The sequence below is a fragment of the Pempheris klunzingeri genome, chromosome 21 (genome assembly GCF_042242105.1).
Source record: "Pempheris klunzingeri isolate RE-2024b chromosome 21, fPemKlu1.hap1, whole genome shotgun sequence".
NCBI lineage: Eukaryota > Metazoa > Chordata > Actinopteri > Acropomatiformes > Pempheridae > Pempheris > Pempheris klunzingeri.
The window spans coordinates 19,683,055-19,699,319 of record NC_092032.1 but is presented as its reverse complement, the minus strand read 5'-3'; the positions used below and the strand labels follow the sequence as shown (position 1 = coordinate 19,699,319).

Sequence of the window (16,265 nt, the reverse complement as noted above, 5' to 3'; positions counted from 1 at the left end):
TTCTCAACAATCAGTCACTTTTAATACAGAAAACAAATGTTATTAGATACACCTGTAAAATGCAATAATAGTGATTATACTGGACTGCATCACATAGAAAATATTTTTCTAATATTATGTAAATGATTATTCTGTATCTATTTATATATATAGGATTAGATTAGACTAGATTAGATTCAACTTTATTGTCATTACACCTGTACAGTACAAGGCAATGAAATGGAGTTTGGCATCTAACCAGAAGTGCAATTTGTAGAAAAAGTGCAGAAATATATATAAGGTATGTACAGAATATACAGAATTACAGGATTACAGGTGCTATATATAGGATACATTATATTATATTACAGGATACATATAGGAACATTAATAAAACAACTCTAACGCCTTTTAATGACAGGGGTTTGTTTTAGATTGTATTAAACTGAAAGTGAACTGTAATTTTCAAACATTTTACCAATAAATTACCAATAAATCTTCATTTTTGACTGATTTTAACCGATTTAATCAAACAAAAATAAAAAAAAACATTTATGTCATTTTATACTACTCAACTTAATTTTAATATATTCTTTCATATTTCATTTTAATTAAATTAAATTAATTTATATTTTATTCTATTTTATTTTAATGAGAACAGCAACGGCTCCTTCTTGCCCCGCCCCCTTGTGGTTACGTGAACTCTCGCGGGATTTCGCTCAACACAAACACAGAGGGGGGAAGTAATTACAGCTCGCTTAATTTACAGAGAAAACATACATAAAACTTTTATATGTTGCTCTTTTTAAACATAACATATACACACTAATACAACATACTCTTTATATTATTGATGAATCGATAAAACACATATTGATATTGATTTTAATTTAGTGCCCCCCCTTTTCTTCTACATGGTTCGTTCCTCTGCCGTTCGAAGCTGGACGCGGGAGGAAGTAGCTGCTGAGTTTCATCCATGGTTGTTGTTGATGTTTCTTGAGGAGGAAAAAAAAAGCACCAACAGGTAGTTTTGGGACAAACAATTAGCGCGAAAATATTTCTTGTCATCGCATAAAACAAACGAGCAAGAATGTTTTGAATGTTTAGTTTGCTGTGGTCGTTGAAACCGCGAGAGAAAGCTTGTCAGTTAGCTAGCGTTAGCAGCTAGCAGAGGTCCAAGATGGAGGCTGTGAAACATCAGTGTTTTGTTCACGTTTAAAACCATAAAGGAGGTCGTTTTGTTCTGCAGGATGGACATGACTACGTGTTTGAAGTCTCTGCTGCTGGCTATCCAGCAGTACAGAGACGGCAGGACTGCGCAGAACGCGGCGCAGCTCCAGAGGCAGGTGGAGGTGAGTGTTTGCACTCAACAGGTGGGCTGGATCAGCCCAGGTGGGCAGGTAAGGCAGAGGTGATGCTGTGGTTACATGATCTGCATCCTCTGGCCATCAAGGGTGTTAAGTACAAAAATACATAAACAAAAGCCCTTTAAAGGTCCCTTTATCCAAAGTTAGACAACATTAGGCTGTATCATTTTTATTAATGATTAATTTGCAGATTATATCCGCAACTAATCTAAATTAGAAAACTGAAAAAATGTCCTAGACCTCATCAGATACCTAGTTTTGTCAAAACTGTCCAAAATATTCAATTTATTATAATGCAAAACCCAGAAAAGCAGCAAATATTCAGATTTGAGAACACCTAAATGTTGCAGATTAGGTTTCTGACAACTGGTTTTCTGTGTCTAACCATTTAATTAATTGATCGTTGCAGCTCCGTCCTTCATCTGACAGCATAAAGAAGTTTTCAGTGTAATATTGAAGCATTAAGCATTGAATAAACATTACAGTTGCAGCACAAAGTTGGAAAGATGACTAAGTATTGAGTAGGAGATTATCCGTCAGGTGCAAACAGCACCAGGCATATACAATATCTAATCTAAAATACAGATGATGTCCACGATATTTCATCTAATAAAGTAAATAAAGTCATAAAAGATCATAATATAATGTGTTTTCCAGCTGGATAACATGAAATAGAAACTGTCATAATAATTTGGATAACTGGCAACGAAGAAAAGACTGAAATGATTGTTTTTGTAGCTCAAGAAGAAAGTTAAATCTTAAAAACCACAAACTCAGCCAGAAAAGTTTTATTCATGAACTCAGACCTGAATAAGTCTGGGATAAAGTCTGCTTTCTGTCCCCAGAGTCCAAACTAAACATGCTGAATCAGTTTTTATGCCCCACAGATCTGGAACAAACTTGTATTTGTTTTCTATTGTCTCTGCTTTTTATTGTTTTTAAATGTGTGTGCTTGCAGGAGGTTTCAGGCCTTAAATGTGACCAGCTGCTGTCCTCAGGTCAGGTTCTGCCCAGTGAGTGTGTGAGTGGGCTGGTGGAGCTGGTGGGGAACCCAAACACCAGCCCCACCCTGACGAGCTCCATCATCTCCCTGCTGGCTCAGCTAGGTAGAGCCCACCTGTGTGCTGCACTTAATGCATTCATTGTCTCCTCTGTTGCACCACACATGCACCTTAAAGCTTTCAGTTTAGTCCCAGTTAACTTTCAGGGAATGTTCCTTTCAGATGCACACAAATAGAATCACACACATTTATTTTATTATAATGTTTATTTGTATGAGGACAGTTATGTAGCATAGTATTTCTTCTTTTTGTTATTATAAACCGATGCCACACACTACAACATTAATAGAATAAGCTAATTTGCAAAGTTCGTCCCTAAATGTTTGTCTTTTAAAAAACATGAAACTCAACAACAAATACACAAGAGACGCTAAAACCAATGAATGATAAAAATATGGGCATTAAAATCACAAAACTCAGAACTCAACAGGAGAATTCAGGCAGAACAAACTATTATACAACAAGAAAGAAACCAGAATCGCCGGATAATTCACGACCACATGACTTCTCCCTGTCCAAAAACTGATTCAGCTCTTTCTCTGCTGCAAGGTTGATAGTAAAAGTAATTTAAAAGCATTTTATCTCTGCTTTTCTTTGAGGATGTTTCTGTTAAATACACACAGGGTCACTATGTATTTACTGTCGCTGCCACGTCTGACTGAAACCGTGTGAGAGCACAAGAGGCCTAAACCTCTCCGTCTGTTTCTCCTTCAGCCTGCGACGATGACAGTCGGGAGATTCTTCACAGCAGCTACAACCTCTCCAGCACTCTGGCGTCTGTCATCCACTGCCACAGCGCCACCCCAGGAGCGCCGCTGGTACTGCAGGTACGTCCATCACTGCAAGTGTGATAAATCATCGGCTGTCATGGAAAATCAGAGAATTTTTTGTAATATTTAAATGTATTCGTGTTTTTGTAAGGGCACTGTTTTCTTCTTCAGGTTTCACACATGTTCTTATTGGTTATTTATTTGTTTATTGATTGAAATGTATTGAAAATATGGTGGGACGGGATGTAAATCCTCCACACCAGACTCTACAACTCAAAACAAACAACCATACAGCAAAAATAGCCTTGATGTAGTCACTTTAAATCACAATAAGGTCACCAAGAATCACAAATCAGCTTTATGATTATATAGTTTATCCTTTGTTGAGCAGCCTGTTCGCTCTTACCTTCAACCTGTTATTCCAAAAGTGGGTGACAAGTTCGTCTGTGGTATCACAGACCTATTTTACTAGAGTTATCATAATGCTTACATGCAATATTAGCGCCCATTTCTCCTCCATTTCTCTTCCTGAGCTCCCGCTCTAACATTAGGGATCTTCTGGCTGTTGAATTGATTAAAAAGGAGTCAGCAAATATTCAGGAAAGTGTCAATTTGAGAAGCTTTGGTTAGAAAATGGTAAATGCAACGACAAGTAGAAGACAGAAATGCTTAAGAGACGGAGATCTCTGATCCAACTTTCTTTTCTTTTTTTAGGATGTCATGTTACATTTAAAGGTCATGGAAAAGTCAGCGACCTCTGCGTTCTGCGTTCTCTTCTGTTTACGGTATATTTCTCAGCATAGATATCGTGTTGAAATGTCGCCTCGTCTGTGTCATTCAGTGTTTGCAGGTGCTGCAGAAGCTCACCTACAGCACTCGAATCTTCCAGTCAACAAACTACATCCATGAGCTCATCGCTTTTCTCATGACCAACATGTAAGAACCACATCTCCCATCTCCCCTGAGTGACATAATGAAGCAGAGGGATGTATTTTTGACGTTCTTTTGTCTTGCGCCGCAGCCAGTCTCACAACGATGACATCGTCATGCCGTGCCTCGGCCTCATGGCCAACCTGTGCCGCGACAACCACTCGGTGCAGAGCCACATCAAGTCTCTGGTGAGTCTCCTGAATACAGGAAGTTAAACAGGAAGAGAAGGATGTTTTTCTAGCAGCATCACAGGAAACTATTTTAATAATCAACTTTTTCTGCATTTCTTTGTCTTATGTGAAAGTAAATTAAATTTACTTTACATTTAAAGAAGTATTTCACTGCTGGAAAGATGGACGTCTCATGTTTGTGCAGCAGAGAAAAAGAAGCTGTGATATTCATTTTTGCTCAAAAGGCAGAAAACCTACAACACCCAGAATGCACTGCACTGCTATCCTCACTGGCTGGCGGCTGCGGCGGCCTCTCCCTCTTCTGTACACCGTTATTCCTCCTCACTGTGTTCTGGCCTGAATGTCTGATTCCAGCTTTAAACTATTAAAATCCCTTCCTCACGACGGGCAGACAGAAAATGTAGAAGCATCATCTGTAGTTCGAACCGCAGAACTCAAGCTGGCACATGACGGAGGAGCAAAGCTTCAGCCACGCTGTGATGATGAAAAGCCGGTTGTAAATCGGTTAATTTTGCCGCTTATGACGAATGAAGCGAGAAACAAAAGCAATAATATTAGCACGTTCGTTAAAACATTTTTTAAATCTGACCTCCAACAATGTTTGAGAAATCCTCCAATTTACCTTAATTGTAGTAAACAGGCTTTGTGTGTGTCCTTTTAAACTTATTTTATATTAATGATCCACAAGAGTTGGTCTGTTTTTGTGATGTTCGTGTGTTTAAATGACACCGAATTGGGTGTTGGGACTGAGCAGTCACTAAACATGACGAGAAAGCTTTTATATATTTGTGTATGTGTGTGTTCTCGTAGGACAACGTGAAGCAGTTCTACCGCACTCTGATCAACTTCCTGGCCCACAACAGTCTGACGGTGGTGGTCTTCACGCTGTCCATACTGGCCAGCCTCACCCTGAATGAGAAGGTTGGAGAGAAGGTCGGTGGGAAACACGTCTTTATTTCAGTATTGTGGACGTGTGGATTCTCTGGGCGGCCATGTTTGGAGACGGTGCTGCTAAACTTTATAACCAGGAGCAGCAGAGAGGCTTTTTATAAATGTCTGAACGCTCCGTTATATAAGAACAGAAACGATCTGCTGCTTTCCTCTCGCCTTCGACATCTTTTTGTTAGTGAGGAAAAACAATGATGGATTCAGGAGGGCTGGAGGAGGTCACATGATCAACAGATCCCTTTCTGACATCATAAAGGGAGCCAAATCTAAACAGAGTGTTTTCATTACATTTACTGGAGCAGGAGAAACAGAGAGGATGGTCTTTTCTCACAGTTTGGTGGTCTGTAGATACACGTTCATGTTGAAAAGATGGATTTTCCTCTTAAGGCACTGCTTCACTTGACTTTTTCCTTTAAAATAAAACAGCACATTTAGCATTTATCAGTAAAACAGTAAACATGGAAGAAATATTAATGTGTTGCATATCGATTTAAGTGGTGCTCTTAAATGTATTCACAAGAAAAACTACAGCTTCAAAGATGTGGGGATCTGAGTTTGGTTTATTAAGATGATGATGATGATGATGATGATGAAGGGTTCTTCTTATCTTAACAATCTGTTTGATCTTTCCGCTCGAGTTTTTATTTCCACTTTGTTTTCACTCTGTTTATTTCTTTTTCTTCTCAGCTGTTTGACGCTAAGAACATCCACCAGACTTTCCAGCTCGTCTTCAACATCATTGTGAACGGCGACGGCACTCTGACCAGGAAGTACTCCGTCGACCTCTTGGTTGACCTGCTAAAGAACCCCAAAATAGCAGATTACCTGACGAGGTACGCCCACGCAGACATGCTTTCTCACAAAAGACGGTTTAACCACAGTGCGTGCGCCTCTGTTAATATTGAAAAACAATCTTTTTTTTTTCCATTTGAAGGTATCAACACTTCTCGGCATGCGTGTCTCAGGTTTTAGGACTGCTGCAATCAAAAGACCCGGACTCTGCAGCAAAGGTGAGATCAGAGGAACTCGGCAACGTTTCCACAAGCTTGCTGGTGTTTCTGCTGACGAACGTTAGATTTCAGTTTCTGCAGCCGCCGTTCTGCACACAAGTTCCTGTCACCTGCATATTGTTTTACTGATGAGAGGGAATGTAAACAACCTGTTAATTGAGCCTAAATCCATTTATTTGGTCTCATTTTAGTGATTTATCAAACACATCTGTTCGACATGGCTGCTTTACCCATGTCAGGTAATATAAGTTGATGCAGAAATGGCAGTAAAAATGGTCGGGATCGTTCATTTATGCACAAATTCGCAGTTTTCACAATTTATAGATGAGGCCTGTTGGTCACTGTGATGGGACTCTAGTGTAGATAAAACTAAAACACTGATGTCTTGTTGTTTTCTTATAGAAAAGTGACCAAATATTCTCTCAAACCGATCGATTTAGTCAATAAAATGTCAGAAACTCAAAATAAATGATAGATTATAGAAAGAAAATAGTGAAAAATCAACATCATACGTTGTGTTTGCAGGTGTTGGAGCTCCTCCTGGCCATGTGCAGCGTCTCAGGGTTGCGCTCTCTGCTGTGCGAGGTGGTCTTCAGACCGGCGGGACCCAAACTCAGAGCCGCGGGCCGCCGGCAAGGGGCGGGGCTGGACGGTGGACGCAGAGCGGAGCCCGGACTCGCCCTGGTGCAGTGGCTGAGCTCGCCCGTGGAGGGCGCCGAGTCCTGCTCGCTCCAGGCCCTGCAGCTGCTGAATGAGCTGCTGGAGGTACGGAGGCCCCACGGGGACACACGAGACACTGAGTTTATAGTTGTCCTAATAAATTGGCAGAATTATGAATTTAATCAGTAAAAAGTGTGCAAACGGTGCACTAGTTTTATTTTTTTGCACTTTTTTCAGCACTAAATGAGTGTAAAATGACTTAGAAGCTCCTTTTTCCAATATTTCTTGTACTTTCCGTGCTTCCACTTACTCTCTGAGCCTCTTACATGCATCTCTGACTTTGCTGTAGGTCTAACAGTTTCATAGAAACGGCAGTTTGTAACTTTTTGTCCTTTTCACTTTCTCTGTTTCTCTCTGTCCGTCCAGGAGGCGTTGGAAGCCGAGAGTGTGTCTGAGTGTGTGCTGAGCTTCATAGAGATCCTGCTTCCCGTCCTGTTGGGGCTGCTGAAGGGCCTCGACACCACGCAGGGCGACGCTCACCTACGGAAACACTGCCACCGCACCACACACGTCACCGCTCTGCTGCTCGATATCCTTCCGCTCGCTGCACCGCCGCCGCCGCCGTTCGTCTGTGTTTGTGTTCGTGTCTCTGTTTGACTTGCAGCCTTAACTCCTCCACTCCTGTGCGCTGAGGAGTCCACCAGATCTTTAGTGTCCCGTCAGGTGAGCGCTCAGCTCTGCCTCTCGCAGGTGGAGTCCCTCCTCTCCTGTTGCCACAGCAACGGCCCCCTCACCTGCCTCCCCCCTGGCTCTGACAAGGACCTCAGGTGAGTGGATGCTGTGAATCCCATCACCAGGTATTGGCTCCACGTTGTGCTCAGAATAATGACATTTAACTATTGATATTTACAGATGTTTATTTACCACTAGGTTGATAGTTCGTGAGGTGTAATGGTTCGTTTATTCGCCCCAAACTGTTCGGTACCTCTTTACATTACCGGCAGGCTGCCACAGGGAGCTAAAGCCGCTCTCCCCACCAGACTCCACTGACAAAAACAATAACTTTACTTTACAGAACCCGGGCGATCCTAGTCATCCGCTGGCCTGATTGGTCAGTCTGCTTGTGTTATGGTGTGACTTTCAGTGTTTTAAATAGTTAGTTCAGATCCAAAGTCATGTGTTAGTTCACTGATGGAGGCAGCGGTAGACCAGCACACCCATGAGCTGTGCACGGTAAAATTACTGGTTTTGTCAATGTCGTTTGGTGGCTTTGAGGTGAGTGAGAAGAGAGAATAATGGAATTTACCGGATCATTAATCATTAATGAAACTATACCAGGTAATTATAGTATATAGTTAATTTTACTGACAGTGCTTGTGTACATTTACTTGTAATGTGGTATTTTTATGGTGTAGTATTGCTATTTTTACAGTAAAAGATCAGAGTACCACCACTGCCGTCCTGGTACGGTGGTGGGAAACTGTCTGCCAACTCAACACATGAAATTATGCATAAAACACAGATTGGTTGAAGATTAAAAAGTATTATACAAAACACCGTAACTGAATAAATGATAAATCTTACTTTCACAGTACAAACAGCTAAAGTCAGGTGTTGTCTGTCTCAGTCAGGTGTGTGCAGAAGCTCTGCTGACGACGCTGGAGCTGATGAGCAAACTGAGGCAGCAGGTGAAGGACATGGAGACCAGTTTCTACAGGATGTTACAGGTACGAGCAAACGCTCATCTTCCTCCCTGCTCTGCGTCTCTCTCTTCGCTCCCGTCGCTCCAACTCTGTCTTTTCTCTTTTCTCTTCCAGGACCAGAGGATCGTGACGCCCCTCTCTCTGGCCCTGACGTCCCACCACAGAGAGAGCGTGCAGACGGGGCTCTCGCTGCTCTTCGAAGCCACCCCCCTCCCAGACTTCCCCTCGCTGGTGTGAGTCGTTTATGTAAAGCCGCAGAATGCATTCACAGGCTTATTAAAACATCTCACTGATAAATAACCAATCAAAAACAAACGTAGCTGCGGGCGGCATCATAAAGCGGCTAAAAAGGGCGCTGTGTGTATTGATTAACCTGTGAGACACTTCAGGTTACATTAGATTGATAAGAAAGAAATATTTCTGTTCTTTATGTCTCTAAAAATCTTTAAAATCAACTGATCACAGAAGGAAAAACAACCTGTGATGGGTGATAAGTGAAGTCATGTGATGGTGTCACAAAGGCAGAAATACTTCAAATCAACATGTGGCAGTGATTTTACAGCATATTGATAACTAATAAGGACCCACATAAAAAAAGTGAATATCAGTTTTAGTGATCGCTATATTTAGAATATCTTCTCTGCTGCTACATTACCGCTAGACAGCAAGTGTCACTCCCTTCAAAGCCACCAGATTCCACTGACAAAAACGGTAGTTTTACTTTAACCAGTTGAGGCAGAAGTAGACCAGTAACTCCTGTGTGCTGTTGTTTGTGTTATTATGCCTCTGATCTCTGGTGTTTCGAATGGTTAGTGGAGATTCGAACTGATGTGTCAGTTAATTGGTCGAGGTGGCAGTAGACCAGCAAGCTCTTGTGTTCTGCAAGGTTAAATTACTGTTTTTGTCAATGGAGTCTGGTGGCGTTGAATACAGGGAAGAGGAAGCGAGAATGACTTCAGTTCTGTGTCGGAAAGGGCCGTCTGAAAAATACTCTACTGAAAAAATACTCTTAAATATAGCGTTTACTAACCTGTTCTTCCATCTACTGCAGGTAAGAACCTCATACCACCACAAATTATCTGACCTTTCCCCTGAAATTGAGTGTTTTATTCATGAGAAACTGTTAAAAAAAGATTAAACTGTTAAAAAGATAAAGATTTGATTTATAGTTGACGAAAACAAACTTTTTACAACCCAGGTCTTATTTTCATGCTTTTGGCAGTGAAGATATTTTGCTTATCACATTATTTTAAAGTGAAAATAGTAGTTTAGCTCAGTTTTCCCCTTTAAAATAAGCTGCTTTGACAATATTAGTTTTTGTTTACAGCCTGTTGCAGCATCTTGTTTTTATATGATCTAGTAGAATGATCCCAAAGTGAAGTGGATTATGTGAATGTACCTTTCCTCACTCTCCGTTAATCTAACCATATTCCTCCAGTCTGGGGGAAAGCATCGCCGCCAACAACGCCTATCGCCAGAGGGAGGCAGAGCTGTCCGTCAAACGTGTCGCCGTGCAGGAAGTCCCGCCTCCCAGCATACTGGACTCCTCCAGTGCTTCCAGCAGGGGCGTCCACAGTCTGGTGGAGAAGATCCAGAACGGCTTAGAGGTAGAGAGAGTGTGTATCAGTATCATCAAATCAGTCTCACAGGAGGATGTTTTCTGTCTGGACACTTTGTTTTATCTTCTTTTATTTTATTTAAATCCCTACAAGTGGAACAAAATAAATTTTTCTTGACTCTCTGAATTAAATGAGAGCTGAAGGAAAACCCAGCATGCAAAATTAAATTTCCTAAATGATGAACAGTATGATGACACAGTTAAAGTGAACTGGCTGCTTGTGTTTTCAGCTCTTCACTGTATCCGTGTGTGTGTGAAAAGCTTTTTTCACTGACGTCCTTGTGTTTGTTTACAGCTGCAGGATCCGGTTAAAGACTCACACGTGTCCGACATCATCAACGTTTATGAACAGAAGCTCTCGGCATTTGCGGTGAGTGCGTTTAGTGTGCAGGACAAAGAGGAGAATTTACTGCCATGAATGCTGCTCGATGCCAGCTGGACAAGTATTTAGTATTTGTTTTGTTTATTATCAAGCATATTCTTGTTTTTAAAGTAGTGAAGTTGTCATTGAAGGACAGATTTGTTTCCTAACCCTCACATTAAGGGACATTTTACTATTATTATTAAGCTCTGTTTTCTTTTCTCTAATTCTGCTATTTTAAGCCTGTTCAGCAGCAAACTGTGCTTCTTTTGAATGTGCTGTATAAACTGTTAACAGTAATCTCTCTGTGTGTGTGTGTCGCCCCATCAGTCGAAGGAGAGCCGTCTGCAGGACCTGCTGGAGGCAAAGGCTCTGGCTCTCTCTCAGGCCGACCGTCTCATCGCTCAGTATCGAGTCCAACGAGCTCAGGCTGAGGCCGAGGTAACATCCACACGCTTACACCCACAGAGATACGGCTGCAGAGCCTTCTCCTTTATTTAGCAGGTATTAGACAGTGTTGATTAATGTTTAACTGACAGAAAACTAATTGGCAACAACTTTTGTGTCTCTTATGAAGCTAAAATGCCAAATATTTACTCTTAACAGCCTCTTAAATGGGAGAATTTGCTACTTTTAAGTGTTTTTATGAGATTTTAAGATGAATATCTTTTGACTAAACATCAACATTTTACATTTTTCATAGTTTTTGACATTTTTATAGACAAAAAGATTAATCTGGAAAATAAATGTCCGATTAATCGATGATAAAAGTAATTGTAATTTTGATTGGTATCAATTTCAGCAATACATTTGTATCATAATGTTATTTAAATGTTTTTTTACACTGAAGTAAAGATTTTATGATGAAATTAATGATGCTGAATAGTCTCTTTCATGCAGTAAAGCTCTTAGATTTAATTTATTTAAACAGGATGTTTCTGGATTTATTTATTATGTGTCCTGAATAAACTCAGAATTATCTTTATTATTGATTATTATCTTTAAAAATAACCACACATAAACCTCAGGGCCGATAGAGTCGAGTCAGTCTCACCATCCCAGTCTAGGTCTCCCTTCGGCGCCGTTAATTTAGCGCCCGGTGTTTCTCGGCGTGCAGGCCTGTAAGCTGGGCTGCCTGCTGAAGGAGGCGGAGCGGCGCCGTGAGGAGCTGCAGGGTGAGCTGAGCAACCAGGCGCTGGAGGCGGAGCGCTCCAAGGCCGACATGGAGGAGCTGCTGCAGCACAACGCCCGGCTGCAGCAGGACTCGGAGGAACACCAGGCCCTCAAAGGAGCCTACAACGCCCTGCTCAACAGGTCAGAGGCAGATGGGCAGGAGCTGGAGGGCAGATAGAAGGAACACGTTTACATGAATATGGTGTATCTGCAGGTCAAAAAACAGACCTTTGAGTGTATAAAAATATGTGAAATATTATTCTAAAATATTTGCTATCGTCAGTAGCAGGGAAACTCGTCTCATAATGGCTAAATGTTGATTTTAGCTAAATAAACTTAAACTAATTGGTTATTCTTTAATTAGGTTAATCCATCCGTCAGTTTTCTGCCACTTCTCTGGATGCAGGTCCTGCTAATTGATTAATAATATCACTACTGTTAATTATACAGCAGGGAAGTGCAGGCAAATCTGATAAATGTTAATAAATTCATACTTTTAATGTAGTTACAGGCCTTAATGTCCCTACTGGGCTACCGTCATTCTTCCAGATACGATTTCCATTCTGCAGAAGTGCTGTTGCTGTCATCCACCAACATAAACTGTGTGGAAAGTTTTCTCTTTTCTGTTCTGAACACTCAAAAAGTGGTGCGTTACATGTGTGATCCAACATTTCTGCAAAGGTTTGTGGGTATTAAGAGACGGCGGTCGACATCTAACAGCTTGTAGCTCCTCACCTTAATTTAAAAAAAAAAAGTGTTCTTGAATATTAGGAGGGCGGAAACATGCAGACCCAACACTCGGTGTCACCTGATGCTGCTAATGTGGCGACTCTTGAATCCTTAATTTTGAATCACTGAGTCTAACAGTGTTATGCTACATAGATAAAGATTGATTGATTAGGATCATCAAAACACTGGGACCAAGTTAGTTTTGACCTGCTTTAAGGACAAATAAAGCTTAAAACAAGTAAAGTCTTCACGTTTTATAGAAGATAAGATACTTTAACTCCTGGACACGTCACTAAAATAAAGTCCTCGTGTGCTGAACTGATATCAACCTTCCTTCTGAGCTCCGTGTAAACAGTGAAACGGTGGAAGTGAAGTGACTAACGGCTCGATCTCCTGTGCAGGTTCAACGAGAGCGAGCGTCTGCTGAAGGAGCTGCAGGCGGCTCATATCTCGCTCACCAAACAGAGCGACGGTCTGAGGAAGAACCACGAGGCGCTGCAGCTGCAGCACGAAAAGTAATCCCATCATCATTACATCATCACAGTCGTGTTGTTTAACTCTGCGTCTTTCTTTTTTCACATACATGAAGAAAACTGACTTTGACTTGAGTTCCAAATCCTCTGTCTTTCCCAGGATGGTGTCGCTGCTGGAGGAGAGAGAGGAGGAGATCAGATCCCTCCGTTCAGATCTGCAGCAGAAGAACAGCGACATCGCAGGTTTGTGTGAACGCTGTTAAACCTGCAACATTTCAAGTTTGCTTGAAGCTTGAAACGTGTGTGTAAAGCCTGTCAGCACAATTTTAACCAAAGAGCTGCACAAAGTTGACTTCATTTAAGTCTTTCTGGTGTTTTTCTTCCATGTTCAGGGGTTTATTTGGTAGAACAGTAATCTCAGCAGGTAATAAGGTGAAGATTTAAACAGATGGACATAAAATTCAATTCAATTTCAATTCAATTTATTTTGTATAGCTCAATATAACAACAGAGTGTCTCACAGTGCTTTACAAAGTTCACTGAAATAAACAAGAAGTGTAAGCGAACAAACAGTCTAATAAAGAGTCCAGCAGTCGATGAGGCCAATGGATCAGTCCGATGGATCAGTCCGAGGCATCACCTGCCCTTTATGACCCTCCTTCTTCGGGAAAAGTGGAGCTCTGATGGTCCTGCTACTGTGATTCTGATAAAATGGAAACGATGCTACATTCAAATGTTTGTGGAAGCAAAAACTGAAGGATTCACATTCCTGCATAACATTTAGTGACGTGTGAGCTTCATTAATCCACAGACTGCCTTCATCTTGTTAAAGCTGCATCTTATTGGATGTTCCAGTCTTAAATTTACGCCTAATGTGTGCAGAGCTCAACGTGTATGAAAGCTTTTGTAATTACGGAGAGATCCAGATGTGTGTCGGACCCAAAGTAGGTTCCTTCAGCTTGCTGTTGTTTCCACCACGGTCTAAAAGACCTGCAGAGTTTTAGGCAAATTAGTCTGCTGATGTACGGAAGAGCAGCGATGGTTTGGTGAGCTACAGGCTGAATGGAGAGAGGGAGCAGGATCACTGACACCGAAACATCTGGAGCACCACAGAATATAAATAAAATCCAGAAGGAAATTCGACTCATTCTGCTTTTTAAAAATGGTGCCTGAAACAAAACACTCTACTATAAATGACCCTGTACTTTTTAGAAGTTCTGTGGTCCCTCCAAAGGCTCTTTATTCTTGAGGAAAGTACAATACACAAGTACAAACATGCTAGAAATCCTGGGGCCCTGCAGGTATTTTTCCCTGCTTCGTAATCTGTTTCCACAATCATTTGCCTTTGTTCTCGTCAGGTCTGCGTGGCGAGCTGCAGGCGGAGGAGGAGAAGGTGAAGGAAAGGGATCAGGAGAGGAGGGATCTGGAGGAGACGGTGGATGTTTTGAGGAAGGAGCTCAACAAGACGGAGCAGGCCAGGAAGGATGCCAGCATCAAGGTAAAGAAGCGCTGAACAACGATGCGCCAGAAGTCCTGAATTTGGTGATGCTGATCTTTTTAGGAGCTTTTTTCTGTAGTTTGTTCTTTTTCTAACAAACTTCTGCTCTGAACAACGTCCGCGGCTCGTATTTTAAGGCTTTTTTAATCTGATATTTTTAACCTTTGCCCTCAAACAGTCAAACAAATGATGTTGTCTGAACTAACAGACCAACACAGAAAGTTTGAAGCCTTTGTTTTAAAGGCGCAGTGTTCAGGATGCAGTGAAATCTAGTGGTGAGGCTGTACACTGGAGTTGAATCCTCCCTTTCCAAGTGTGTAGGAGAACCTACTGTGGCTAACGCTGCTTTTTCTTGTCCTCAATAAGAAGTCAGATCCTCCATTTGTCACTATACACAATGATCTTCCTCTTCTTTCCTCCTTTTTACCCTCCAATCGATGCAGCCAGTGAAATAGTGTTTTCAAAGATACAAGATGGATAAAAGATAAAATAAATATTTAAGAAAGTAACATACACGTACAAAAAAAAGTAAGTAAAGGGACATTAGATAAATATATCAGACGTTCACTACGTCAGGCGGAAATGTTCACATGTTGACACAAAAAGCTGCTGACATTTTGAAGCCCTGAGCCCTTTTTTGATTTATTTTTTCCCCTCCGCTGTTTTCCAGGCGTCGTCTCTGGAGCTGCAGAAGAGTCAGCTGGAGGCGAAGCTGAAGCAGAAGGAGGACGAGCTGAACAAACACTCGGCCATGATCGCCATGATCCACAGCCTGAGCAGCGCCAAGATGAAGAGCGACGTCAACCTGTCGCTCTGAGGCAGATGAGTGACAGAGGAAAATTAGAGATTTAAGACCTTAATGGACTTGGGTTTTAATTTTTAAACTTATTGACCTTTTTTATATATATGTAATAACACACTCAATGAAATTTACTCGTGTTTAGTCACAGTCGTGTTGAAATCTTTGTGTGTCATGTCTGTTTTTGTTGTTTATGTATAAATAAATGATACGTCTGTGTTCACACTGGATTTCTAAGTCCAGATAAAATGTGTTTGTGTGATTGTGAGTCAGAGCTGATTCACTGGAGCCACCTATTAATACATGCTGATTCAAACATCAGCGTCCTTTCATGAGGTCGTAAGCACAATCCAGTTCTCCCAGCTCTGCCAAAGTTTACCAACATGTAGATTTAGCAAAAAATATCATTCTCTTTGTACTTTATTATTCATAATATTACAAGTAGATCTGATTATTAACATCAGTTAGGATCATTAAGGCGTCTCAGATGTTATTTTAACTACGGGTGTATGTAATAATTATTTTTGCTGCCAATCAAGTCGCTTACTTTCCTGATTTCTCTCTGACAAACTTCTCCAAAAGCCTAAAATATTGAATGTATTTAAAGGAGATGTGTCTTTTTACTGTCTTTTCAACATTATGTGCCCCTGGTGTGTCTACAGACCTTCAGACTGTGAGAAAACGCCGTCCTCTCTCTTTCTTCTGCTCCATCTTTCAGTAAATGTCTGTGAAAACACACCGTTTGGATTTGGCCCCACTTGTGATGTCACACAGAGGGATCTATTGGTCATGTGATCTCTTTCAGCCATTCAGCCGCCAAAAACGGAGCCAAAATATCCCGGATTTGGCTGCTGCCGTCTTCCGCTGGTGACGCCATTTGGCTCCAAATACACCCATCAGATTCAGTCATGGCGTCAAATAACTAATTAGAACCAAAATAAAAAACACGATTTAATGAGGAAAACGTATTTGATGTGCATTGTTGTTTTTTTTTT

The 16,265-nt window shown here is 41.3% G+C and overlaps 1 protein-coding gene across 1 annotated transcript; it reads left to right on the top strand.

Annotated features, from left to right (window-relative positions):
* Positions 1-980: 980 nt before the first annotated feature.
* On the top strand, positions 981-15,491 carry cip2a (cellular inhibitor of PP2A). The gene is made up of 22 exons (XM_070853067.1): positions 981-1,003; positions 1,229-1,331; positions 2,305-2,452; positions 3,122-3,234; positions 4,019-4,113; positions 4,199-4,295; positions 5,109-5,231; positions 5,934-6,079; positions 6,181-6,256; positions 6,782-7,021; positions 7,343-7,505; positions 7,596-7,743; positions 8,544-8,643; positions 8,734-8,852; positions 10,058-10,226; positions 10,533-10,607; positions 10,929-11,039; positions 11,716-11,912; positions 12,902-13,015; positions 13,134-13,216; positions 14,332-14,471; positions 15,142-15,491. Exons 2-22 carry the CDS (start codon positions 1,230-1,232, stop codon positions 15,286-15,288), a joined length of 2,706 nt encoding a protein of 901 aa, XP_070709168.1. The 5' UTR covers positions 981-1,003; position 1,229; the 3' UTR covers positions 15,289-15,491.
* Positions 15,492-16,265: the final 774 nt, after the last annotated feature.